The 25,898-nt window shown below is 45.3% G+C and overlaps 1 protein-coding gene across 1 annotated transcript in view; it reads right to left on the bottom strand.

The window, feature by feature from the left end:
• Positions 1 to 25,898, bottom strand: part of PLXNA1 (plexin A1) — a 283,818-nt gene that overhangs the window by 37,570 nt on the left and 220,350 nt on the right. The window contains 9 exon segments of the mRNA XM_033141063.1: positions 9,172 to 9,319; positions 12,671 to 12,905; positions 16,327 to 16,470; positions 17,382 to 17,618; positions 18,051 to 18,144; positions 19,980 to 20,147; positions 21,562 to 21,698; positions 21,997 to 22,117; positions 24,462 to 24,613. Coding sequence (XP_032996954.1) covers positions 9,172 to 9,319; positions 12,671 to 12,905; positions 16,327 to 16,470; positions 17,382 to 17,618; positions 18,051 to 18,144; positions 19,980 to 20,147; positions 21,562 to 21,698; positions 21,997 to 22,117; positions 24,462 to 24,613 — 1,436 coding nt within the window.

The raw sequence follows: 25,898 nt of genomic DNA, 5'->3' as shown, positions 1-25,898 counted from the left end.
CTTTTACAGGCTTGCAAAGCCTACTATATAAGATTCTCTTGAATCTGCTGCACAGGTGCATACACAGAGAATATCTCCATGGGGGGATGAGTAGTATATAATACATACTCTTTTCCATCCTGTGTACACACGAGTTCTCGTTTTCTGGTTTATTAAAAGAAACGTAGAATTCAGTTGGGCCATCCTTTTTTTCCCCCATAAGAAAAGTTGCCAAATGCTGGGCTTGGCTGGAGAGTAACAGCCAAATTCTTCCTGGATAGATCTGAGTGTACCAAGCTGTCCCACAGGAAATTCTGATCTTTTGCACTTTCTGCATATGGTCTTAAATGTTACCGTCTGTCCCTGAGATTAGTGATGCCATTTGAAGCATGCCTAGTTTTGTTTTGAGTGGCATTTTTTTAAAAAATAAATCAGGAAAGGACATTTCCTCCTCTCCCACATATATTATGCTCCTGCGGCTGCTGAGTTGTCCTCAGATTTGCTGGTCAGAACACCCCTACATCCCAAAGTGGATCTCAGTGCCTCCCTAACCACAAAGCAGATAATTAATGACTACATCTGATCAGGGCATCTGGTCTACAGAGATCGCTTAGGTGCTTTAGTGCCCATACTCAGGAAACAAGTAACTCTCTTTCTTGGTTAACAAAAGCCTCTGTCTTGAATCTCCATCTATAGATTCCCCCCACAAGAAGTCCAGGGCAAAACTAAAATGTACCCTTGTCTAAAGTCAGACAGTTAGCTTCTCTGGGCAGAGACTTTTCTTTTGCTTATGTCACTTTGTAAAGCAGGGGTTTGGAACCTGTGGTCCTATATATGTTGTTGGGCTAGGCTCCCATCATTCTCGATCACTGGCCATGTTGGCTAGGGCTGCTGGGTGCTAAAGTCCAATGGCACCTCCAAGGCCACAGGCTGCTGCTCAATCCTCCTTTAAAGTCTTGTGTACAGATGGTGCTATATAAATCATGATAAAAGTAGAAGTATCTGCATTGATGAGGTTAGTTAACGCTAGATCTGAGAGTATCACAGGAAGTATTCCTGCATTTGGTAGTCTTGCATACTGCCACAGGGGGGGGAATGGAGTAAATAGCAAACGACTGGTCAATGCTGCAGGATATCGTTTTAAGATCTTCTTCTTCTTCAAGTATGCACATATTGGAATTATCGTCTCCAATCAAGGCTCTCACCAGCAGCTACTGAAGGTTGTCATTGAAAACTAAATGATCACAGTTTGAAACACGGTTTTTTTCCTGGCTTCCTAATGTCTAGGAAAAAAACACATGTCAACACAAGCCCAGCAGGCAATAATTGAATAATCTGCAGGTCAATTCAGAAGGAGGAGGAATTTCAGATACACAAGCCAGCCATCTTTCTAGGGACACCCCCTACCAGCACCAGATTTTACAGAAGTGAAGATTCAGAAGCCAAATGTACATGCGTAAAATCCCCTCATTTTCTGAATGTCCAAACCACCTCCCATAGCCTACCTGCAAATGACGCTCAGACATATGTAACTAAAGCCCAACAGCTATGCCTGCTAATACTGTTTCTCCTCTCCACTTCACTCTATTCCAAGTTTTCCCACAAAGTGACTTCCTCCTCACCCTCCCAGAGTTCTTTATGTTTAAGAACAAAGAGATGGGAGAGAGTAGCTGTGGGGGGGGGAGGCACAAGTGTCTTTCAAACAGCACTGCCTTGGCTCTTCCTAGCCAGGATCTGAGTGTGCAGGGCTGCCTAATGCTCCATTCATGGTAGATTTCACAGACTGTTTTGTGCAAGGCCACTGCCCTGTATTCTGAGTGATCAAATAAAGCAAGGCCTTCACTCTCCAGAAGCCATGAAGGGGATCAGATGGCAGTTCCTCCTATCTGGGCTGTGTGCTCAGCTTCTAAAGTCAGCGACACTTGATAAGCTCGGAAATTGGTCCTGTCCTACATAAGCAATCTTATCAGAATTGCATGCAGGGTGGTGGTGGCTGCAGCAGCAGCAGCACAAAACATCTGTCACATAAATGATCTCACAGCGCTTGGCTTCCATCTACAACTCGGAAAGCAATGAAGCAAAGCCCTCTTGCAAACTGACACCCTCTCCACCCCCTTACTCCATTGCTCTTCTCCTTTTTGGCAATCATTAGCAAAAGCAAATGACCAAATAAGAATTAAGCATTTAATCAAGGCTTTAAATTTGCACCAAAATCAGTGAAATAACAACCCCCAAACCCAAAGATAAGAAAAAGTGCTAATGGCAGCCCTACGCTTGGCTATCTATCTATCTTATCTATCCTGCGTGCACATGGAGTGGGGAAAGGAAATGGGAGGGACGGGACATACACACACAATGCCTACCCCTTCCTAGTCACTTTGCAATAACTAGCACTAAACTCATTCTAATTTAAGATCACAAACAAAAAGATCACAAACACATCACATCAGTCTTTTTTTAAAGCCATGCCAGTTATATTTAATACAGGGTTTTCCCTCTTGTAATTTCATTTTACCAACCAACATATATGGTTTCTCTGAATTAAAATTACAGCTGGGAAGCCTTGTATGTCCTCTGTTTAATTAGTTCTTTGAACTTATATACCTGATTATGCACTGCAGTTTCAAAGTTCTGCCAGATCTAGCCTATGGGGCAATGCTCCCATTTTCCTTTTCCAATAGGACTGTTCCACACTCTAAAGTCATCCCAATTTATCTAGATTTAATAATAAAAAATTGTAAATAGTGGGAATGCTACTCATCAGGATTACAGGGATTCATGCATGGAGTAAGCACACCGAACTCCAATAATAAGAAAGATGGAAACAGAAGGAACTTCTTTAAATGGGTGCACTGTTCTCCAGGTCTCCCGTTTGCCAGTGTTTGGGAGGTTTGTGGTTCATTTGTTTGTTTTCACCTATCCTTGTACCAGTAATTTAAAGTCCCTGTCTCTGGCTGCTGTGTGCCCCCTCTCTCACTCTCTTCCCCCTCAATCATTAAGGAGGTAATGACAGGCAGAGTGTGATCACAACAAAGCAACTGCCAAGAGCTTGAAACACAGATGGGCCAAAAACACCTCCAGCACATTCCAGAGAGGAGAAAAGCAGAACTCACGGATTCAGATGCTAGATTTCAGGCTACCCTTGCAGACGGAATCTGAAAATCCACAAAGGATACACTTTTCTGGTACAAGTTAAGATGGGGAAACACAGGGGCGTCGTTGGGGAGGGTCGGTAGGGGCGGTACGCCCACAGTGACAAGGGTGATAAGCGGCGGGTGGGGGTGAGAAGTGGCGGCCCCTCCCACGCGCCGCCGCTCCCTCCGTCACCCCGGGAGCAGCAGCGCTGCACGGACGGGGTGCTCGCTCAGCCGAGCACCCCGTCTGTGCAGCGCTGCTGCTCCCGGGGTGACCGGTGGTGCGTGGGGAGTGGCAAGGAGGGGCGCCGCTTGTCACCCCCACGCACCGCCGCTCGCTCCGTCGCCGTGGGAGAAGCAGCACACAGTGTGTGTGGTGCTGCTGCTCCCGGGGCGACAGAACGAACGGCGGCCGAAAGAGAAAGCGGGCAGGGAAGCAAAGCCGTCGCTTAAACGCGCCGCTTTGCTTCCTTTTTCCTCCCCTTTCGGCACTGAAAGGGGAAGGGGGAAGCAAAGCCGGCGCTTAAACGCACCCGCTTTGCTTCCTTTTTTTCCTCCCCTTTCCGGCACTGAAAGGGAAGGGGGGGGGAAGCAAAGCCGGTGCTTAAACCGCGCCGCTTGCTTCCTTTTTCCTCCCCTTTCGGCACTGAAAGGGAAGGGGGGGAAGCAAAGCCGGCGCTTAAACGCGCCGCTTTGCTTCTTTTTTCCTCCCTTTCGGCACTGAAAGGGAAGGGGGGGAAGCAAAGCCGGCGCTTAACGCCCCGCTTTGCTTCCTTTTTTCCTCCCCTTTCGGCACTGAAAGGGAAGGGGGGGAGCAAAGCCGGCGCTTAAAACGCACCGCTTTGCTTCCCTTTTTTCCTCCCCTTTCGGCACTGAAAGGAAGGGGGGGAAGCAAAGCCGGCGCTTAAACGCGCCGCTTTGCTTCCTTTTTTCCTTCCCTTTCGGCACTGAAAGGGAAGGGGGGGGGAAGCAAAGCCGGCGCTTAAACGCGCCGCTTTGCTTCCTTTTTTCCTCCCCTTTCCGGCACTGAAAGGGAAGGGGGGGAAGCAAAGCCGGCGCTTAACGCGCCGCTTTGCTTCCTTTTCTTCTCCCCTTTCGGCTTCTTTCAGCGCTGAAAGGGAGGAAAAAAGGAAGCAAAGTGGCGCGTTTTAAGCGCCTGCTTTGCTTCCCCCCCTCCCTTTCGGCTTCTTTCAGTGCCGAAAGGGGAGGAAAAAAGGAAGCAAAGCGGCGCGTTTAAGTGCCGGCTTTGCTTCCTTTTTTCCTCCCCTTTCGGCGCTGAAAGAAGCCGAAAGGGAAGGGGGGGAGCAAAGCGGGCGCTCTCAAGCGCCTGCTAGTTCCTTTTTTCCCCCGGGGGCGTGGCATCGCGCTGTGAACGTGCGTCATGACGTCATGACGCACGCACGCGTCACGATGCCCCGCCCCCAGGGGTGCCTCTTGGCTTCCCGACCCGGGCGGCCAAGGGCTAGGAACGCCCCTGGGAAACAGACTTTCTCCAAGGTAACCACTTGCTACTGACCAGCATCTGCCCATCACTCTGTTGCTATTCTGCCCCTCCACATAGCCAGCAATGCGCACACAACCAGAATCCACACGCCATGAATTAACTGAGACTTACTTTGTCACTTTTGCTTTCTCAAACTCATAAGGGGCTTTACACACAATCATTTTACACAGATCATGTACGCCTTGAACCTAACGGCGTCACTTTTTCAATTCACACAGTCCAACTAGGCATAACGGCAGGACTCTAAATTTGTGCCCTCCCAAATCTGTCACCCAGGTAACTCACATTCTGCCGCCTCAAAATAAATTAGGCAACTTAATAAAAGTCATGAACTACCCCCCCACCCAAAAAAGAGCCAATACTTGCTGCAACATGCTTTAGTCCTAAAACAACAGCTGAGTTGGGGCAGGTTTTTTTAGGATTACTAAGTGGCGATATATTAGCAGGTGATGCTTGGATAGATGAAAGTCAGCTGGGATACATGAGTAGGAAAGCCTAACTGGAAACTAGGGCAGTGGTGATAGCAGACTACAATCACTAGGACTCATTCACAGATACTGGTTTTTACATTTCAAGTGGGAAATCCCTTTAATTACAAGGGCAGAAAACCATTTTTTACCCCCAAAGCAAAAATGAAGGGTATTATGAATGACTTCATGTATTTGATGTACCAGAAATTCTGTTAGCGGAAGACAAATTAAAGTGTAGCAAAACAGAAGGTTTCCCCCACCATGCTAAAAGCATTTTAAAAACACTGTGGTGGTTTTTTAAACGCCCAGATTAACATTGGTTAGTGAGAAGGCTCCTATAAACACAGGATGAATTAATGGAAGTCCACCTTGACTAACTGAACAAAATCGTAGATAAAGCCAATTCGACTCCATTAATCCCTACTGAATGAGCAAGACAAAGGACACAAGCACCAGAAGCAACAAAAGCAACAGAGCCATGGAAATGTGTCCCAAAAGGTTTAATGAGAACTTAATCTATAAGAACAGAATGAAGAGGCAATCAATATTTATTTCAGATACGTTGATTTTGTAAATGGGTCTGCTATTTTCAATGTAAAATCCTCACAACGGAGGCCCTTCCTCTTACTCAAAGTGGATCTTAGCAACACCCTTCCCGGTGCTGGAGAGCTAAAGCATTCAACAGCTTTTAAACTGAGAACCACTGCGAAAAGACCTGATGGCAGGCTCACAACTGGGGTGAGACTAGATCACAGAAGCACAGGACTGTGCTCGCCTACAGTGAGCAACCTGTCCACTTGCACTGACAAGCACTTGATTCTCTGTAATTAATAACTGCATCATGTTCTGGAGCTGATTACTTCTCCCAAATATGTTACGAATCCTGCGTCAACATTAATTACTCTGTGAGGTCAGCGGTGAGGGGAAGTTAAGGCCACCCCTCACTTCTCCAATCAAAAACATCCTTGCTATACAGGAAAATGTGAAGCCAATTTTTGCACAATTGCTTGTACTAAATTAAGCGGACATTGTAAGGGCTGGCGAAGGGGGGGGGGGGAGTCGGTACTAGGGGGGGGGGGAGGAAAGGGAGAGGCCACACTGGGGGAAATGGAGCCAGGGAATCTGATGATGTCAGACAAGTCTCTTGGAAATGTGTGGCTGGTCATGCATCAAACAAGCCCAATTGAATAAACCAAGTGCTGCAGAAAATGACAGTAGCAGTGATATTAATATAAATATTGATATTAATGTCAGTGAGCATGGTAGCCACGCAGCAGTGACCCAAAATCATTCTGACCAGCATGTGGAAATGTATGCCTTGCCAGCATGTTGGCCCTTTGATTAAGGACTTGAGAGATCAGATCAAAAGCCTATCTAGTCCAGCATCCTGATTCTCCCCCAGTGCCCTGCCAGGTGCCTGTGGGAGGCCCACAAGCAGCATATAAAGGCAATAGTCCTCTCCCACTATTATTCGGCAGCAACTGACATTCAGAGGCCATACTGCTTCTGATCATAGAGCAACCACAACCAGCAGCCATCAACTGCCTTACCTCCTTGCACCACAAATTCCTGCCTAGTACCCCCTTAAGCCAGTGTGGTGTAGTGGTTAAGAGCAGTAGACTTGTAATCTGGGGAACCGGGCTCGGTGTCTCCACTCCTCCACATGCAGCTGTTGGGTGACTTGGGCTAGTCACACTTCTTTGAAGTCTCTCAGCCCCACTCACCTCACAGAGTGTTTGTTGTGGAGGAGGAAGGGAAAGGAAAATGTTAGCCGCTTTGAGACTCCTTCGGGTAGTGAAAAGCGGGATATCAAATACAAACTCCTCCTCCTCTTCTTCTTCTTCTTTTTTTTTCTTAATGCGATCTAAGTTGGTGGCCAATCAATCTTCTGACAGCATATGTCAGGCATAGGCAAACTCGGCCCTTCAGATGTTTTGGGACTGCCAACTCCCACCATCCCTAGCTAACAGGACCAGTGGTCAGGGATGATGGAAGTTGTAGTCCCAAAACATTTGGAGGGCCGAGTTTGCCTATGCCTGGCATATATGATGTGAATAAATGCTTTGTCTATCTGAATCTCTCACTACCCAGCTGCTCAATATGGCCACAGGTTTCAGTTTTATGAGATACTTGACCTTCATTGACCTCAACGTTACAGAGATGGACAGCACCACTGTACATTTTCCTTCTACAGAGACAACACCTCAGAACTACAGGCCATCTATCTCAGTTATAGTGGTAGCCCCTCTGGTCCATGTGTGTGTTCTTAAATCACATCAAAGGGGAAGTACACAGCCACATGCAATCAATCAATATGTGAAGTTCCAACCAAGTGCGCAGAGCATTGAAGATAAGCATGAACTGTGCCTCTCAGAGAAAGTTCTCCATAGAGTGAGAGAGTATTTTGTTAGAGATGTACGACACACACACACACACACTTTGTCTGCAAAGAAAGGATGGACCTGTCAGTGAGGGCCTCGAGACAGAGCAACACATAAACACCAGAGGCAACTGACCGGGTCACTGGCTCTCAAGAAGCTGAAGTTATTTCTGAGATATTTTGCACACACACACAAAATTGCCAACATGCAAAGCACAGGCTCATTCTAAGACCGCATAGGTAATAAAGACCAGCACAGTGAGCTTGCAAAGGAGATCCAAAGCAGCAGTACAGTTCATGTCACAGAAGCAGAAGCACTGAAATGAAAACAGCCCTCAATGGCACAAAGCAGCAACGCCCCACTGTGCAGTACAGAACAGTCCAGTGCTGTACAGATATTTCCAAACAATTTGCCAGTCTATTTTCAGTGTGCCAAACGACAGCGATGCCATCAATTCAATCAAGCGACTTTCCCATACCCTGATAGATTTTGCTGTCAGGAAAATGTCTCTGCTCTTATTTGCTTTTATTCGGTTTCATTCTGCTACTACTCATTGAAAAATCCTATCTACTCGGATCTGCCTCTAGCAACAACTTTGCTGCCTATCTTCAATGCTTAGCCATATTACATACGGCTCACTCTGCTCTTGCCCCATTTAACCTATCCATAACAACCTAAAGAACAACAGCAACACCTTCTTTCTCTTACTTGCTGTCAACCCCACATCTTTCTGCAACTGCAATGCTCAGGCACAGGCACAACACTTCAGTTATTCTCAGGGCAACTAAGAGAAGAATGAGCAGAACCGGTGTCTCCTTGCTCTGGAGTTTAGTGATAGAGGACCAGCAGCAATGGAATGAACCAGTGTAGCTGGTTCGATTATGTTTGCTGGAGATGAATGGTCGAATCCTGCTGCAGCCATTCGCTTGCTAGGTGTGGCCTTGGTCAGGCTCAATTCCTGTTTTGTAAAACTAGGATGACAGTGACTTACTTCGTAAGGTTGCTGTGAGAATGAATGAAATGAGAATTTCAAACTTGTTATTTTGTTCAACGTGCTTTAAGAAATGGCAACCACTGGGGAAAGCTCAATAGAATTTTATTTTTATTCCTGGATCTCCCAGTCAGTCTCATTCCCTAATGTGCATCTCATCCATGAATCAATGTTTCCCCATTATTCTCTTTAAACCTAGCTCCTAGCAGTTTGGAAATCCCCCCCACCCTGAAAAAGGGTCCTATGAGCCAGCATTTGGGGGGGACTATCTCAGATAAGTCTTCCTCACATTTTTAGTGGTTGTTCACTTTTTAGTCAAATAAAAATACACCATGAACAGCCAACGGTGGACGCAACAGCATGGTTATCCTACCGAAAAACTCTCCAAGACACACTTGAGTTCAAAACAAACAACCCCCTAAGTTTATATAAGCACCAGAATCTCCAATGTGCCCTCTCTAAAGAGAATCAAATCCTGTGGGTGGTGGGAAGTGGTGAAGCATTCTTGCTTTAGGGTCATCACTCTAGCCTGAGCCCCCAATAAACCCAGACCCCAGACACTTCAGTTCTTTGTGAAAGCAGGAGAGAAGACTGGGAGGAACAGCAGCAGCAAGAATCCCTCCTCCCCACAGGCATAAACTCACAAAGCTTGAAAAGGCAAATGTAAGCCAAGCTGAAATGTTATCCAAGCAGACACACATACACACATTACCACACCTCCATTTCCTTCAGCACAGGGTGGTCTTCTATTCCCGGGAAGAGGACCCTCATGGCATAGGTGCGATAATCCAAGAAGGGGATGCCGGCTCCATCCAAGTCATTGGTCAGCTCATGGATGTCTGTCTGCAGCTCGGCAAAAGCTGGGAAGGAAAGATCAGATTAAACAAGAAGCCTATATGCATCAGCTCCCAACTAGCCAGGGAATAGCCTGCAGGCCTAATCCTGGCCAATATAGTCTAGCGACAAAAGGCCATGGCTAGTTAACACAATATCCCCAACTTTATTTAAGGAAAAGAAAATTAAACAAACATTACATCAGAAGCTTCTTGCCCCACTAAAGAGACAGAAGGAAAAAATGCAGCACAAAGGTACAATGGCTTCCTCCAAAGTTACAAAGAGACAGCAGAGAAGAGAACCAAGACCCAATTTACAGAAAAGAAACCAGAAGGGATCTCTCTTGTGCCCTCTAGTCCAGTTCCATGATACTGAAGCATAGGTGGCAGGCAGGTACAAGGCCTGAAGGATGGTGTTTTGGCATAAGACTGCCTTTGTGGCTGCACACATAAAAAGAGATGGAGAATGACAAAATGCCAGCAGAATTTTTTATTTTTATTTTTAAAAGGAAGCCATGGGCTAGAGGAAACAGTTCTATGTCACAAGAATGTCCTCACTGTGTTCTGATTTCACATCTCACAAGTCCTATAGCAGTTGGTTTTGCTGGGAGGAGCTTGCCAGAGGAGAAATGGCATCCTGCACCTTTAATGGCACCTACAAGAGGTTTGTGCGTAGGTTCCAGTGCTGTACAAGTGAGAGTTTATAGGGGGGGATGTGGGAGGGGGGAGAGGGAAATCAAATTAATGGCACTTTAAAAAGGAAGCTAGAAGCGGCAGAGGGCTGTAGGCTGATCAGTTTGATGAGAAAAAACAAACTGTCAGCTTGAAAGGCACACTATCTTATCTGTAACTAGTGGGACTAGAAAAGAGAAAAGGCAGAGAAGATATTGCAGCTTTTAATTAAAAGCAGATCCTTTTATCTGCCAGCTGTGGAAGACAAGGCGAAATCTCCTCCACATGCTCCCCCTCCCTCTACAATCCTCTCTGTCACTATTTCTATCTACAGGGCTATTCTCTCTCTCTCTCCCCCCCCCCTTTCCTCTTTTTTTATTATCTCATTTAGGTGCCTGCTTCTGTCGCAGCCTCTGGGCCAACTTGGAGTTGGCAGGGTCACAGCCCCAGGCACTGGCTTGTGGCGATAATGGGCAATTAGGTTTTATCAGCAGGATCAGAAGCAGCATTCTGTCCAATTTCTCAGCATCTGTCTGTCACGTAATGAGAGACCCACAGCCTTTTGCAGGCAGGCTTCTCTCTGCCTTTAAAACTTTTCCTCTTGAAACCTCGCTAACTTCCTTCGAACTGTGCCAAATAAAAATCTACCACCTCCAATAAAACTGCTTCACTTGACCCCTCTGTCTCTCCCCAAAAGGACAACCCGTGAATAAGGAACCAGCCTTGCAGAAGTACCAGAGATGGAGGCACAGTCTTACCGTCAGAGCAAGCCATGGACACACTAAGCGGAGCATAAAACCTATTGTGCTTCAATCAAAACCACAGCCGACTTGCTCAGATAGGGTTCCTGCCCATACTCTAATATATTGCTTAGATGGGGGAGCTGCAAAAAGGCTGGCCAGTACTGGCCAAATCTGACCTTCACTCCAAAGGACAGTGGCATCCAAGCACATTAACCTGCGATATTATGACGACCCGGAGGAGGGCATTAATGATGGTGAAATCAATAGTGGTAAGATTCTAGTTCTATTATTGTTATTACCTACATTCTGTCCTGCTGTTCCTCCAAGGAGTTTGGGGTGGTGAACAAGGTTTCCCCCACACCCTTTTTTGTCCTCGGAACAATCTTGTAAGTTCACCAGAGAGGTAATGACTGACCCAAGGTCATTCGGTGACTTTTATGGCTAAGCAAGATCTTTGAACATGTGCTTTCCTGATCCTAATTTAGCACATCCATACACCACACTGGCTAAAGAAATCTATGTGCCAGGTTTTCGTATTTTGGGCAGGGAAGGCAGCACAAACAAAGCACTGGTAAGTGGGCAATTTTCTCCAACATCTTGCAAACATAGCAAGGATTTTTGTGATTGTTGGTTAATGATACCACTAGGTAATTAGGATACTTTATGAGCAGGGCAGGACCCATCTCATTAAAGCTTAGAGATTTAACTAATTGCTTAGTATGCATTCTCAGGCAAGGTTCAACCAAGTGGGAGGCTGCTGACGGGAATGGGACTTCTACAACAGTGCTGGGGGCGAAGTCAACCCAAGTTGCAATCATATGGAACTGCCCAATTGTATGTCGGTTGTTATTTCTCACAGTTAATTCCTTCAAAAAGCTTAGAGCGGCTTACGTGGTTCCCAGGTGGCCTCCCATCCAGGCATCTGACAAGCAACAGAAAATGGACCATGTGCCTTCAAAGCCATTTTCTGAAAGTCTCCAACAGAGGCTTTCTATTGTACAGAATGTTCAACATGGAGGTTTCAATCTATGCATTGCTTCATTGCCAGTGCCAGCTGGGACTATATGGTGCTGGCAAGGAGATGCTCCATCCAACTGGATTGTTCCACATAGTAACAGCCTGCAAATATAACACTGCCATACGGGAGTGAGTTTTGGTGAGCCTCCCAATCACCTAGATTACAGAAAAGAATTGGATGGTATCCCACTAGCGGAGGAATATAATGGGACAGTCAAACTACCTGTGAAACCAGTGGGTCTCTTTCTTCAAACTCAGATGTGCCAATCATACATTATGTGGCAGGAGAGGGTTGTTTTGTTTTGTTTTGTTCCAGAGAAAAAGGATTACACCAATGGGGGGGGTATTGACACCCACTTCCACCTCTCTCCCACAGTCTGCCTCCCACCCAGCTGCTTTTCTCCCTTGCCAAGTTCAGATACTGGAAGTGAGCTCAGTTGGAAGAAAAACCCATGTGGGAAGAGACTAGGGGGAAGGAAGTAGAGGGTACAGGGAAGGTTCATCTCCACCTGTGGAATTATGAACCCATTTTCCTAATTGCCCGAAATGGTGGGAAGGCTTGTTGCATTTCATGGTAAGATTCCCGCTCTTCTTTTTCCTTAAACCAGTGTTTCTCCAACTTGGGTTTCCATCTGTTGTTGGACTACAACTCCCATCATCCCTAGCTAGCCAGACCAGTGGTCAGAAATTGTGGGAGCTGTAGTCCAGCAACAGATGGAGACCCAAGTTGGAGTAACACTGCTTTAAATGATGGCATTGCTTAAACAATGATGCCGTTGTTTAAAAATGTATATGGAGTAAATGCAGTGCTTAGAAACTGGTGCAGCCCCCAAAATCAGGAAAAATCTCTCTCTCTCGGGGTGGGATTAAATGGGAAGTAACAGACTGATAAGTAACAGAGCCGTGGAAAAGGAAAAGAAAAAAACCCTGGGCCCATCATTCACACCTTCCTTGCACTCCAAGGCCACGCGGGATTCCAAGTTGTCCATCTGCAGCTGTAGTCGTTTGAGGGTGCGGTCAGCATCTCGGGATTTCCGCTTGTATGCAATGAGGACAATGATGATGATGAGTAAAAGAAGACCCCCGCCCCCACCAATTCCAATAATGGCTGGCAGGGTCAACAAGTTGTCTGAATAGATCTGCAGCATCCCTGGGGAGAATTCAAAGCCCCCAGCCTTGATCTGAGAGAGAGAGAGAGAGAGAGAGAGAGAGAGAGAGAGAGAGAGAGAGAAAATATATATTAGCATTTGGGCTCACACCTTCCTGCCAAGAAGGACTTTTATATTCCCTTCTACTTGCTAGAGATGAGGAATTGCTTTCCAGCATCAATAATAATGAAAGGAGAGACTTGGGTAGTTTCTGAAATTGGGTGTTTTGGGTTTCCTCCTTTTTGGGAGTGCGATGAGGGTGAAAGAACTGAGCAGTGGGTTATTGACATAGTAATTATTAAGGAAATGGCAAAGATCCCAAGGCACTGTTTGCTGTTGGGCACAACAGGAAGATAAATGTCAGAGGAGGAAAGCTGTCCTTCTTACTTTCTGAATTTGTATCCCCTTCCATCCTCCCAATGGTGCCCATGGACCACGCCGAGAAAAGCTGCCAAGGAAGCAGTTCCCTCAAGCTTCAAGATCCAATTCCTACACAGGGGCTCAGAGGGCACATGGCCTGTGCAAGCTCTCAACAGTGTTACAGCAAATGGCAATTTAAACTGCTTTTCAATAAATTAATTTTAAAACATGCACCATTCAGAACCAAGGGAAACAGTATGCGTCTCATATTCAGGCGTCAGAACGCAAGTATAAAATGTCAAATGAGAAGAGATTCTTAGATGTGGTTCTCTGCCAGCATATACAGAGAATCCAGCATAGATGAGGTCTTCCAGGAACGGGAAGGAACGGGAACGTTTTGCCCATTGCCCGCTACCCCTGAAAACGGTTTAATAGCAAGCTACTTGCACTGAAAATGTTACCAAGGCCTTAAGTATTTCAAGCTGGTGCCTACTGCTACCACCTTGTAATCATGAGGTAAGTGAATAGCTGCCAACTTCTGAGCTGCAGAAATTTTAATATTAATAAGGAGACAATTGCCACAATGGGTAGTTCACTGATTGTTGAGCAAGCAACAGGGCAGGGGGGGCCTCTCTGCCACTCAGTACACTCATGGTAATGGTTACTCCTGCCTAGCTACCCACATCCCAAGCACCTTCTAGGTAGCACTGACTGCAGCCATCAGAGGGAAGCAAATGCCTAAGTGGAGAAGGACAATGGCCAAGCAGCGCAGGGTTAAGTCTCACAGTGCCTGTTCAAAGAATTGGAAAGGGATTTGATGGTATGCAGGAACAGGCTGGTATGTTGCTGAGCAGGCAGCAAGTTTGATATCTCATTCACAAAGCGTTGTAATAACAGATGGGATGCAAAGTGCATTCCCTGATGGATGAGGTGCCTGGAGGAAGAAACATTTTGGGTCCCTTTCAAACACCCAAGGCCACACTGAGCCCCCGAGTGAGTCAGAATTGCTTTGCTGCAGTCTAACGTGCAACTAATCCTGCTTAACCCATTCATGAGTCCATTTTGTCCTGCTTCTGTTTTTTTAAAAAAATGGAAATTCAAATGTGCATTTTATATCGAAGTACATATTTAAACATATATTATATCTCAAGTGTATGCATTTATAAATGCATTTTACCCCCAACATACATATTTTTAACCGCACTTCAGTCCATTTCTTGAATCAAGAACTACATCGCAAAATTCAGACAAGTGTGAAATCCAGAGGACATTTTATGCCCCAGTCGGCACATGAGTTCAGGAGGTCAGTTCACACCAGAAGTCACAAAAATTGAATTTAAGGTGTGTTTTTTAACTCTCCCCTTCTAAAGTCAATGGAAATAAATAAGCAAATAATCATGACAGTTAGTTGGAGGCATCCAAAATATGAGGGCGGGGTGCTGGACAGGGAGTGTTGTGGAACTGGGTGATATATCAATATATTGTCCAACACCGGTTTGACATTCACATCGTGATAATTGTTTCATAATATCTGAGCTGGCAATGTATCGCAAATCACAATGTGTGTAATGGCTAGGTGACATCTGATTTTCAACATCATGATAACTCACCAGCTAAACACAGCAATTGTTAGCAGCTAAACCTCACAATATCAGCAGCTAAACATTGCAATCTACTGTTCCACAATGTCTGAAATAAGGATGGAACTAAACAGAGGCGGACAGGACAATGTCCTGGCAACTGCTACTACTTAGGGATCTAAAATGGATAAATGACAATATTATCAATCATCACACACTGAGTTTCATCAGCAGACAAGCCAAAATGCATGCCAACAGGACTTTTGGTTTTGGGCTTGGCTACCAAATGGTGGTATTCAGAACAATCCAAAATACATGATCATGGGCTTACTTTACCTCCACCGAAAGAAAGACAGAGGCCCAGCTGAAGGGTAAAAATGAATTTTTCAAGAACAGTGGCACACAGGCAAAACATGCCCTTGCTCCTTGTTCACTAGCAATGGTGCTAATGTTTAGTGGAAGTAACAGCAGTAAGCGCTAAGTAAAAGCTGGCATGTTTGCTAGCTCATGATGATGAACACCGTTTGTGAAATGGTGGAAAAGAGGGCTCAGAGAAGTCTATTCATGAAAAGGGAACACAGGAGAGCGGAGAAAGAGAGCACTGATCCATGCACTCCAGTCACAACTATACCATCCAGACCCAAGCTCTATAATGCAACAGAAACCACTGGAATTTGTACATCCATCTGAACCCTGCACAATTGGCTCAACTGACACCCAAGAGCAGCATTAAGAGCTTTGTTACAGATTAACTCATGAAGGAATCAGAAATGTGGCACAAAGGGACCACAGAAAGGTTTTTATATGAATTGAAGCCTTCTAGATCTTTGAAGTCCCTCCGGCAGAACACCAAACACTAAGATCCAAAAAATCATCATCCACTCCAAATCCCCAAATCTGGATTTCTTTCCTCCGGTCTGCCAAGATTTCCTACTCTGATGCTGCCTCAAACAGAGAGATTACAGACACTCAAATTAATCACATCAAAATTGCATTAATAGCATGCATAATATAGTCTGGCGTGACCTTGTATTTATGCACAAGCCATGTGCAAAGTGATATGGAATTGCAGGCAGGTAAGTGTTCCGTTCCGGCAGAGGAAGGATGGAGTGTTCCATCCCTCTTTTGGGCTCAATAAAGAAACTAAATGGGCTGCCAGGGAAGCTGCTGCAGGAGGGACTGGCTCTCCTCTGCCAACCCCCAGCAGGCTAGTAAACTTTCTTTTCAGGCTAGCAACCTTTGTGGGTGTATTTACAAGGTTGGTTTGGTGTATGGAAACTGGATGCATATTGAGCGGCTGCTGACAGAGAACAGATTTCCCAACAGCAGAATCTGGATTTAGGAATAGGTAGGAGAAAGTGAAAATATTAAAAAGCGGGATGTGTTCCACATTCTTTGCAACCCAGACTGCATGGGGCTCTTCCAGGAGTAAAAATAATGAGCACCCAATGCATAGTACAAGGCTGTCAAAGCAAGACAGAGGAGAAACAAAGGCCACGCCTGGTCCGCTTTACCGTCACTTTGTGCTGTCCTGTGAGATTGGGTGACTCGCAGAGAAGCTGGGTCTCAGAAACTGTAAGAACACAGGGAGTGTCGCCAATTAGCACCGTGTAGTTTAGCCGGGAATTTCCAGGTGCTGGAGGAAGCAGGTTGCGGCCCTTTAAAAAGAAACAAAAATAACACTGGGTTTACCAGTAGATTCTCAGCCTTCTAAACCACAAGGAGAGACATCTTTTCATTCAGTTCTGTTCTCTAGATCAGGGGGCAAAAGGAGCAACATCTCAATCCACATTATGTAGCTTAAAAAGTGGTCCAAAAGCAGCCTCAAACTATACTTAGTTGAACAGAAGTGACCAATGGGTGACAAAATGCTCAATAGGAGGGAGAATATTTGCTAACATTTGTATCACTTTCCCTGCCTTTTCCACTGTAAGACAATCAATTTTTCTCCTCTCTACAGTCTTGCAGGAACAAGGTGTGAAGCCTACTGTAGCACACCATTAGTGTAAGGATTTCTTAGCTTAATGAAAAGAAACACCACTCAACAGATCCAAGAATTTGTGACAAGTGTGCTCAAGACAATTTTACGTTGAAGAGAGCAGACCAGCAAGGCTCATAAGTATTATAAGAGAAAAGAATTATAACTAGGACCTCCTGTTTCCCATTCTATAGCTTTATGACTCTTCCTATAATATAGTTTTCTTCTCCCTGTAATATTGGAGCAAACTACCAGAATTTGGTAGTGCTTCTGCTGTAGGGACTGTCAAGTCTCTCCTTCCAAACAAATGTATAGATTGTGTATTTTTTTCAGTGCAGCTCATTTAACACCAAACAAAGATAGGTTGTGAAGACCACATTTGTGAGTAGAAAACTAGTTCCTTCTACTCCATCTGGTTTCTCTTCCATGCTGTATTGGCAATGAAGGCTAGGGGTCAGCAGAAAGGTGTGAGTGGGTGGGGAAGGGAAATCATCCAATTATGCCAAGAATGGGGCAGAAGTAAGGACCCTAGTTATGCTAGGCGGGATAGCTTATGCATAGCTACAATAATGGGGCCGCGGGTAGCATTACCTTGAGGATGAGTGGGGAGCTTGGCTTGAGCTCCAGCATTCCAGAGGGGAGAGACTCAAACACAGGGTCTGGGTAATAGACAAAGCTGGTTTTGTTGATGATCAGCAAGGCCTGGACATTATCCATGACAAAACCAATTTCATCTGGGCGATCACCAAGCTCTGGAGGACTGCGGACTGGGTTGTCAATGGAGGGAGCATAGCACACCATGGTAGTGTCGTTGAAGACTGTGCAGTTCTAGAAAGGAAAAAGCCACTAGATTTAATCCACTGCCTTTCATTGGTTTCATCTGACTCAACACATACACATACACACACACACAAAACTTGAACAGCAAGTTCAAGTGTAGTTATTTCCCAATAAGATGTCTATACCTTTCCCCTTCATTGAGATAGCAGCATAATAATATGTGGCGCGAAGTGCTGGCTTAGGTAGGAGGTTCAGACTGAAGGCACTTTGGCATTCTCCATCTATGCCAGGGATGGGGAACATGTGGCCACCAGATGCGGCTAGACCACAACTCCCATCATCCCTGGCCATTGGCTATGCTGGTTGGGTCTGATGGGACTTGGAGTCTAACATCACATCTGGACAAAATAATTGGTGTGGCTGCCATGTGACTTCTAATTCCTTTTAAAAATTACTCCCTTAAGTCAAAGATTAACTTACATTCTCACTCTCGGCAGAGCCATACTTGGCTCGGATCCTGGGTTCTTTGATAGTGGCCAGATTGGTGCCTGTCACAGTCAACAGTGTACCACCACTAGAAAGCAAGCAAAAGTCAGGGTTAGACAAAAACAGCAGTGGGGTGGGCACAAGCAGCATGAACCAAACAAGGGTGTCACTTCTACTCTGTTATTTTAAAAGCTGCGTGGTCTCTCTTACCTTATGTTCAGGCTGGGGGAAATCAAACTACAAGATTAATTTTACAGAGCAACTGGTGAAAATGAGAAAGCTTTCCGGGTTCCACTCATCTCCAGGGTGCACGCAACCAAGAAGCCCTACTGGCACACTTAGATCTTAAGCCAGTCTAAAAGAATACCAGGACTACCAGCATCTTCTATCCCAGACTACCACTTCTGCATTCATGTTCAGAACAGCCAGGACTACAAGAGATGCACTTTTCAGTCTATCAGCTGTACTTCTTTTGGGTCCCTTCCAATTCTACAAAGGTGACAATGAAGGCTGTTTTTTAAGGCTAATGTTTCTGAGGACCATTTCAAAGGGACATGGCATTGGGAGATCCATAATAAGATCTTACAGCTGTTTTGAGAAAAAAGCAGCTACAGAGACCCTTGAAATGGAGTCAAGGCACTCGCCTGGAGGTGGGGGCTGACCCTTTCTTCACATGTATTTTTTTCAAATTGACACCCCTCCCCACCAAAAAAAGTTTATTTTTCTCCCTAGGTGAAATGCTGCAATGTTACCCCTACTTCCAAGCACCATGGCACCAATCTAATCCGTCACCATCATAGTTCCTTTAACCTTGAAAATAAAGAGAACCTCTTGACATCACAGATCTTCTTACATCACATCTAACTTTGCTTTGCACACAGATGTCATCACTTGCCACATAGAGCAACACACAGATTTTAATCAAAATCACCAAAACAGAGGAAAAATATACAATTAGCAAGTGTTGTCAGGCAGCACTGGTCTACTACTTTATGTCATAGAAAACACATCTCCTGCACTGGCCTAACCTATTGAACCAGAGCTTACTTTCTTCCCTTCCTATACAACTAGAACCTCTTTAAAATAACCATAATACACATTTTCAAACACACATCAGTGGCATTAGCCGATAGCAAATTCCATTCTGAAACAGTCGTGCTCCTTCCAGTTTTCATTTTGGACTTCCACATGGCACCCAGTTGCAGAGGAAAATTTCCTGGGCCCTGCTTTGACTCTTTTGATCCTGGGCCTTAGATCACTGAAGTATACACTGCAAATAACAAGTAATTGCTGATATAGCTCTTATGGTTGTTACATTTTGTATTTCTACTATGGAAGAAAGTCAGCATCAGAATCAAAGGTCTGCTGCTTCAGGAGCTGTACAAAACTTGCCAGCAGACGCAGTTCTTATGTGTGACTCAAGAGAAGCACTGCAAGGCAAAGAAGCGCCCCCCCATTGTTGTCAATTTAGTACAGGCAAAGTGTCATTTGCAGGGATGTGATTTAACTGGCTTAATGTTGGCAATAACCTCTGTTAGAGACTGCTACCTGCCCAGTGTGGCTGGGGAAACCCAGCCAGATGGGCGGGGTATAAATAATAAAACAATAAAAATAATAAAATAATAGAATTATTATTGTTATTGCTAGACACTGAGAATGAACATGAGAACAGCGTTTTATTCTCTGCTGACAGGCTAGCACATATGGTGCTATGCACGTCACATCACACCTCTTGCAGTGGCTTCTGGGAAGTGGGGTTCTGAAGGAAATCATCCTGAATTCTGGCAGAGTGACTTAGCAAAACGCAAAGCTTTCCAAAGTACAGCAAAGCTACTAATAAATGGATGAACAACCACTGATATTCCTAATATGCACATTCTTTTCTTTATTTTTATCCTGCAAATCCATTCCCTTCAGTGCTACCTGTTGATGCTCCATTCGGGGTCTATCTTCTGAATGGTGGGGTCATCAGTATAGAAATATGCCACCTCAGGGCTGCTAAGTATAGCCCGGTTTATATGGATGAGGATGGGAGACTCTCCAGAGCTTTGGCCAGGTGGTGTCCTGCACCGGATTTCAACAGCATTTCTCCTGTAGGACACAGAGAAAGAGGGAAACAAAATCAACATCTTTAGCTATAGGAAGGGCCAACAAATACTCTTCCTGCTGCCATGCCATGCCACAATCTCGGCAACAAACTTTCTGGATACTCTCCCTGGGAATCTGTGTCAAACTTTTTGATCTCTCTACCAACACTAAAGGTGAAGGTAAAGGAACCCTGGCAGTTAAGCCCAGTCGCAGACGACTCTGGGGTTGTGGCGCTCATCTCGCTTTACTGGCCGAGGGAGCCGACGTTTGTCCACAGACAGTTTTTCCGGGTCATGTGGCTAGCATGACTAAGCTGCTTCTGGCGAAACCAGAGCAGCACACGGAAATGCCGTTTACCTTCCCACCGGAGCAGTACCTATTTATCTACTTGCACTTTTTGGTGTGCTTTCGAACTGCTAGGTTGGCAGGAGCTGGGACTGAACAACAGGAGCTTACCCTGTCGCGGGGATTCGAACCGCCGACCTTCCGATCGGCAGGCCCTAGGCTCAGTGGTTTAGACCACAGCGCCACCCATTAAACAGATATGTGTAGTGCACCAATGCCTTATCACCACAAGCACCATGGGCCACAAACTGTATATCAGATTCCCAAAGCTGCTCAGCTGAAGGGGAGACTGCTAATCTACAAAAGGGTAAAATAAGTCTACCTAAAGGTTATGACACAGCATTTCCTGTAAATTCTAGGAGGAGCTGAGGAGTGCCCAAGGACAGCTGAGCTATTGATTGCATCAATGCAAATCCCATGTTGGCATAGCCATGAGCTCATATATGAATAAAATGTGGAAGAGAACCTAATGGGGCTTGCTCTGAAAGAATCCAACCTTGCTCCCAGGCCATGGATCAGTCCAACTGTTCACATCTGACACAAAGGAATAAAGGAATGAAGTGCCACCCTCTACATGTGGTACCCCATTTCTCCCTGACTCAGGGAAGTGATGCTAAAATTATCAGTTAACACAAAAAGAAAAATAAAGCAAAGGCAGCCGGCAGAGCCAGTGCAACTCTGGAGCGTTCCCCATCGTGCGGCTGCTGCAAACAGCAGCGATTAGAGCTGATAACCAGTAATTACTGCACGAAAATATTTAAAGAGCCGCTCCATTATCATCCCTAATCTAAAAATTATCCACTTCATGGCTCAGGGATTTGTGCTTTTTAGAGGGAAAAGAAATTCAACAGTCTTCGGTCTTTTTAACCCCAAAATATTATTATTTTTTAAAAAAAGAGCCTTGAAAAGAGTTACACGGGAGTTTTTGCTTGGCTCCTTAAGAGTGATACCTTATTTTAGAATACATACTCTCTCACACACACATCCTTGCATCCCCTTCGTTCACGTCGCTCAGCGCATTTGGAGCACTCCACTCCACAACGGTTTCCACCCAAGCCCATGAGAGGCTCACCTTGGAAAGGCGCACTGTTGCCCTCCAATGGTTACGGTGATGTCACTTCCTGCATCAAGGTGCTTCCCTTTTATGCTGATCCAGGTGCCCCCAGAGACAGGTCCCCGAGCTGGTGACACTTGCGAGAAAGTGGGAGTCTGTCAAAGGGAAACACAGCAAGTTCACAGAGTTCAGAAGGTGTCCTTGGTGCCCAGGAACAATAAAAGTGAATGCTGCAAGGGAAATGCTGGGGAAATTCCTCTGACCTCAGCCATTTTGCGCACCACGGGGCCACAATAGATTCTTTCATTCTACTGGACACCTCTTGATAATAAAAAGTGGGTCAGATAGTCAAACGCATAGGTGGCCTTGCAAAATTTAGATAAATAAAACTAATTATAGGAAGGAAGTGGGATGCAAAGTAAGAAAAGGTGATACAGAAGAATACATCCTTACCACAAAGGTGAAGCTTTTGGGAGATATAGCCTTGTAGCTGGGGGAGCAGTCCCTGACACAAACTTCCACAGGGGCCTCTTGGATTTTGCTAGGGCTGGCTTCTCCAATCTCACAGACGATCCTAGGGAAGGCACAGTAAGTGATTGTGTAACATGTACGCAATGTCTCAGCAGAGCTGGCCTACAGTACTCAGGCTACCTGCTCAGGCCAAGAAGCCAGTTATTTCTGCTCTAATTTATAGTAAGGACAAGCACTTGTCGTCACATTTTCTTGGGCTGTTGCTGTTGCTTTTTAATTAAATGCCATTTCACAATTTCAGGAAGTGATTTCTCAGCACATATCAAATTGACTTTTGAACAATAGGCATATCAAAACTGCAAAATATATAAAATATTACGAGTGCTGTAACACTCAACTCAGCAGGAAATCAATTAAAATTTAACAAAATACAAAGAGAAACAGAAAAGAACCCGTTTTCCCTCCTCCCTTACTCCTATTCCAGTTGTGTGTGTTAATGCACCGTCCATAAATTAAACAATGCAAAAAAAAAATCCTACACATTTCCAGCACACGTATTTGAAATCACTGCTATCTGCATATGAAAGGAAAGGCACCCACATGTTCATAAATTGATTTCTCTTATTAAATCCTCTTGCTTTTTGAACTTGCTCTGTAAATTTATACATGTTTTTAAATTGGAATAGTCTGAGTTGTTAAGACAGTAGAACAAAGAAGGATATACAGAGAAAAGGAAGTTATTGCTTCCAGCTGGCTAGCCAGAATTGATCAGCTTTAGATAGTGCAGATCTCCCAACACACATTGAGGACTTTGCTAAGAAGCCAGAAAATACAATCAGAATATCCAGAGCGGGACTTTTAGCTAATGCTAACTCTGTAAAGAACCCATCACCACTAAGGATAGAAAGTTAAAACCATAGCTTTAAGAAAGCCTGTGAAAGACTGGAAGACTGACTCTTCCAGTCAGTCATGTGGTCCCATTCACCAAATATTTCTTACTAATTGTCAGGTCCGCAAGGGGGTTGCTCATGAGTAACGACAAAGTCCGTCTTGTCTTTTAACAGTTTTATTGTGTAAAACTATTTACAGTGCGGAGCTACCTAAAAACATGACTGCCTAGTTGCTCGAAGAATCCAGAAGTGCCTGCTTTCTGCTACGACCAACATAGGAATTTTGGCACTCTAAAGTGCCGCCTCCCCGGTCTCTTGACCCCTCTGCGCAGCTCAGGCAATGGAAGTGGCGTTTCCCCCCCAGAGCAGGTCTGCCGGACGGTGCTGGGTCTCTGAGCAACATCCTGGAGCCCGCACTCCACCTGGCTGCCTGAGGATAACTCCTCCTCCCCGGGGGGGTGCTGGCCGAACCGCTGGGAGACATATCACTAGATAGGAGTGGCTGGGGCTGCCTGTACCCACCACGACCTTGCCTGGCCGCAGAGGGCAGATCCCTGACACTAATGAAGTCAGATGAATCGTCCTCATAAAATGACATTTTGCCAGTATTTTGTGCAACCAAATACAGAAGCTATCTAGCAAAATTCATTAGTTCTTTCTAGCCACTCTTTCGTCCATCTTTTTTCTCCAAACAACTCAAGAGAGGCGTTCATTCACTTGTCATCCTATTTATTATTGTAACTTCCCCATGTGGGGAGGTTAGGACAAGAGATAGTTACTCCTATGGTTACCCGGTGAGCTTCATAAATAAGCAGGGAGCTGAACCCAGTCCCAGTTCAACTCTTATTGACTAGACCACACTTGTCCTTCACATCCCACGATGTGCTGGCAGTGCAACCCCACCCCAGACTGTTTGGACTCTCAGTCCTGAATTAGCTTCTCTACTGACCAATTGCACCTCTGTCTTATGTGGACTGAGCCCTTGTTAGTCCCCATCAAGTCCTTCACTGCATCCAGACGATGGTTCAAAATTTCCACCACTTCATCACATTAATGAAAAGGAGAGATAGAGCTAGGTATCATCAATGTATAGATGAGGCCATACCCTTACAGCTTCATGTAGACTTTTTTTTTTAAAGGAGGGGATAAAAAAGAGCCACAAGCCAACAACCAAGAGGCTGAGCAACACATCCCCCAAGACTACCTTCTGAACTTCTTCCACCATAAAATGATGTTCCCAGTGCCTATGCCAGCCAAGCATCCCAGGAATTCTCCATAGTATCAAATGCTGTAGAACCAATAGGATAAACTCCCCAACTAGTTTCTGGCACAGATAATCCACCAATGCTGTTTTGATCCCGAAACTAAGCCTGAAACTAGACTGGATAGGAAACAGATATGACCTCATCAACCCTAAGCAGCATCTTTAGCAAAAGCTTTTCTTTAGCAAAAGCTTTGGCTTTTATCTTGGTCCAGCAAACCAGAGGACCAATATACTACTGAGATATTCCCACAGCCCATCCCTTCATTGCCACCCCTCTTTTGGAGGTTACTCACTGCTCAGCGCTGATGTATTCGCTCTCGATGGGCATGCATGTCACTTTGCCAACCCACACACCCAAGCGTACATCCTCAAACTTCAAGCCCAGGTTCTCTCCAGTGATGGTTAAGCGAGTACCGCCCTGCCGGGGGCCTGTTTCAGGTGTCAGCTAGGAAGAAACAAACCAGATTGTTATTGGATTCATTAGGCCATTGTCAACAGTTTGCTTGCATGCCGTAACAACTCAGCAGCCCACCCAACATTTATATATCTAGGGCTTATTTAAATATCTACAGCTCCATGCAGGCTACAAAATAAACATGTAATCAGGTAAACTAAAATTAAGACAGCAAATGCTTAAAACCCAGACAGGTGTTCTGAATAGGTTGCTGTCTTCCAAGCAGTGATAATAATCCACCTTTCCCACCTCAACCTGTTGAAACAACATCCTCTTCTCTGTCACACAAACCAGGTATTGTTTTACACCAACTATTCACCACCTGCATGGTGGTTAGAACTTTGGTAGTATTAAGGACAACCAGTGCAATATTTCAGCTTTGCCCTGAAGGACCGTGTCCCAGTCATTCCCTTCCAACCACAGCAACTGGAGAGAAGGCATCTGGGCCGTGCACACGGCAAAAATACATTTTGCATTTCTGAAAAGCACCGGGAGTTTCATTGTGCTAGAGCACAGCAAAAAAGAAAATAACACCCATGCATCTATCCCCCTGTGAATAAGCTTCAGGACACCTAAACCACACGTTTGGAATGGCTGGACTGTTGATTCTGCTAATATTCAAGCAGGTGGATCCAAGGTATCACAATGGCTGATGTCTGTAAGCTGTTGATTCCCTCTGGCTCACAGAAGTACTGATTACAATGCTACTCTGTAGTTATGGTGACATGAAAATGGAAATAGTAAAAGTTTTCTCCCGTAGGATGGCTCGCTCATGGTTTCAACAACGGACCATCTTCAGAATGGCACAGAACGCCCCACCCTCTTTTTTTGGCATTCTGCATATCCTTGGCAAGGGCAGTGGACACTTGCAGAGAGGCTATTTTTCTTTCATACTGTGAGTTAGCGGAGGGAAAGTAATCTCTCCAGAACTCTCCCCACCAAGGGAGGCACCAATTAACCCCTGTAAAGTGGATTCTCTCTTCCCCTACCAACTCTGGTGTATCCCAGCATGTGAAGTTTCTGATAGCACCAGCTGGGGAGGGAGGGGAGCCCCAGTGAGCACGATATGCCTCATTTGTTAAGATGATTCCCAATAAAGCGGACAGGTGTGGCTTGACACACACTGCATGATGACGGATGAGCAGTGTGGCACGGGCCCACCATTGCCACTAACAAGGCAATTATGGGCAATTTTACACCACATTTTGCTGGCCCCCTGGTGCTCAGCACACACCTGCAAGTGATAAGACGATTAATGGGCATGCAGGTGGGGAAA

The sequence above is a fragment of the Lacerta agilis genome, chromosome 2, assembly GCF_009819535.1.
Source record: "Lacerta agilis isolate rLacAgi1 chromosome 2, rLacAgi1.pri, whole genome shotgun sequence".
NCBI lineage: Eukaryota > Metazoa > Chordata > Lepidosauria > Squamata > Lacertidae > Lacerta > Lacerta agilis.
This window is presented reverse-complemented; position numbering and strand designations above follow the sequence as displayed.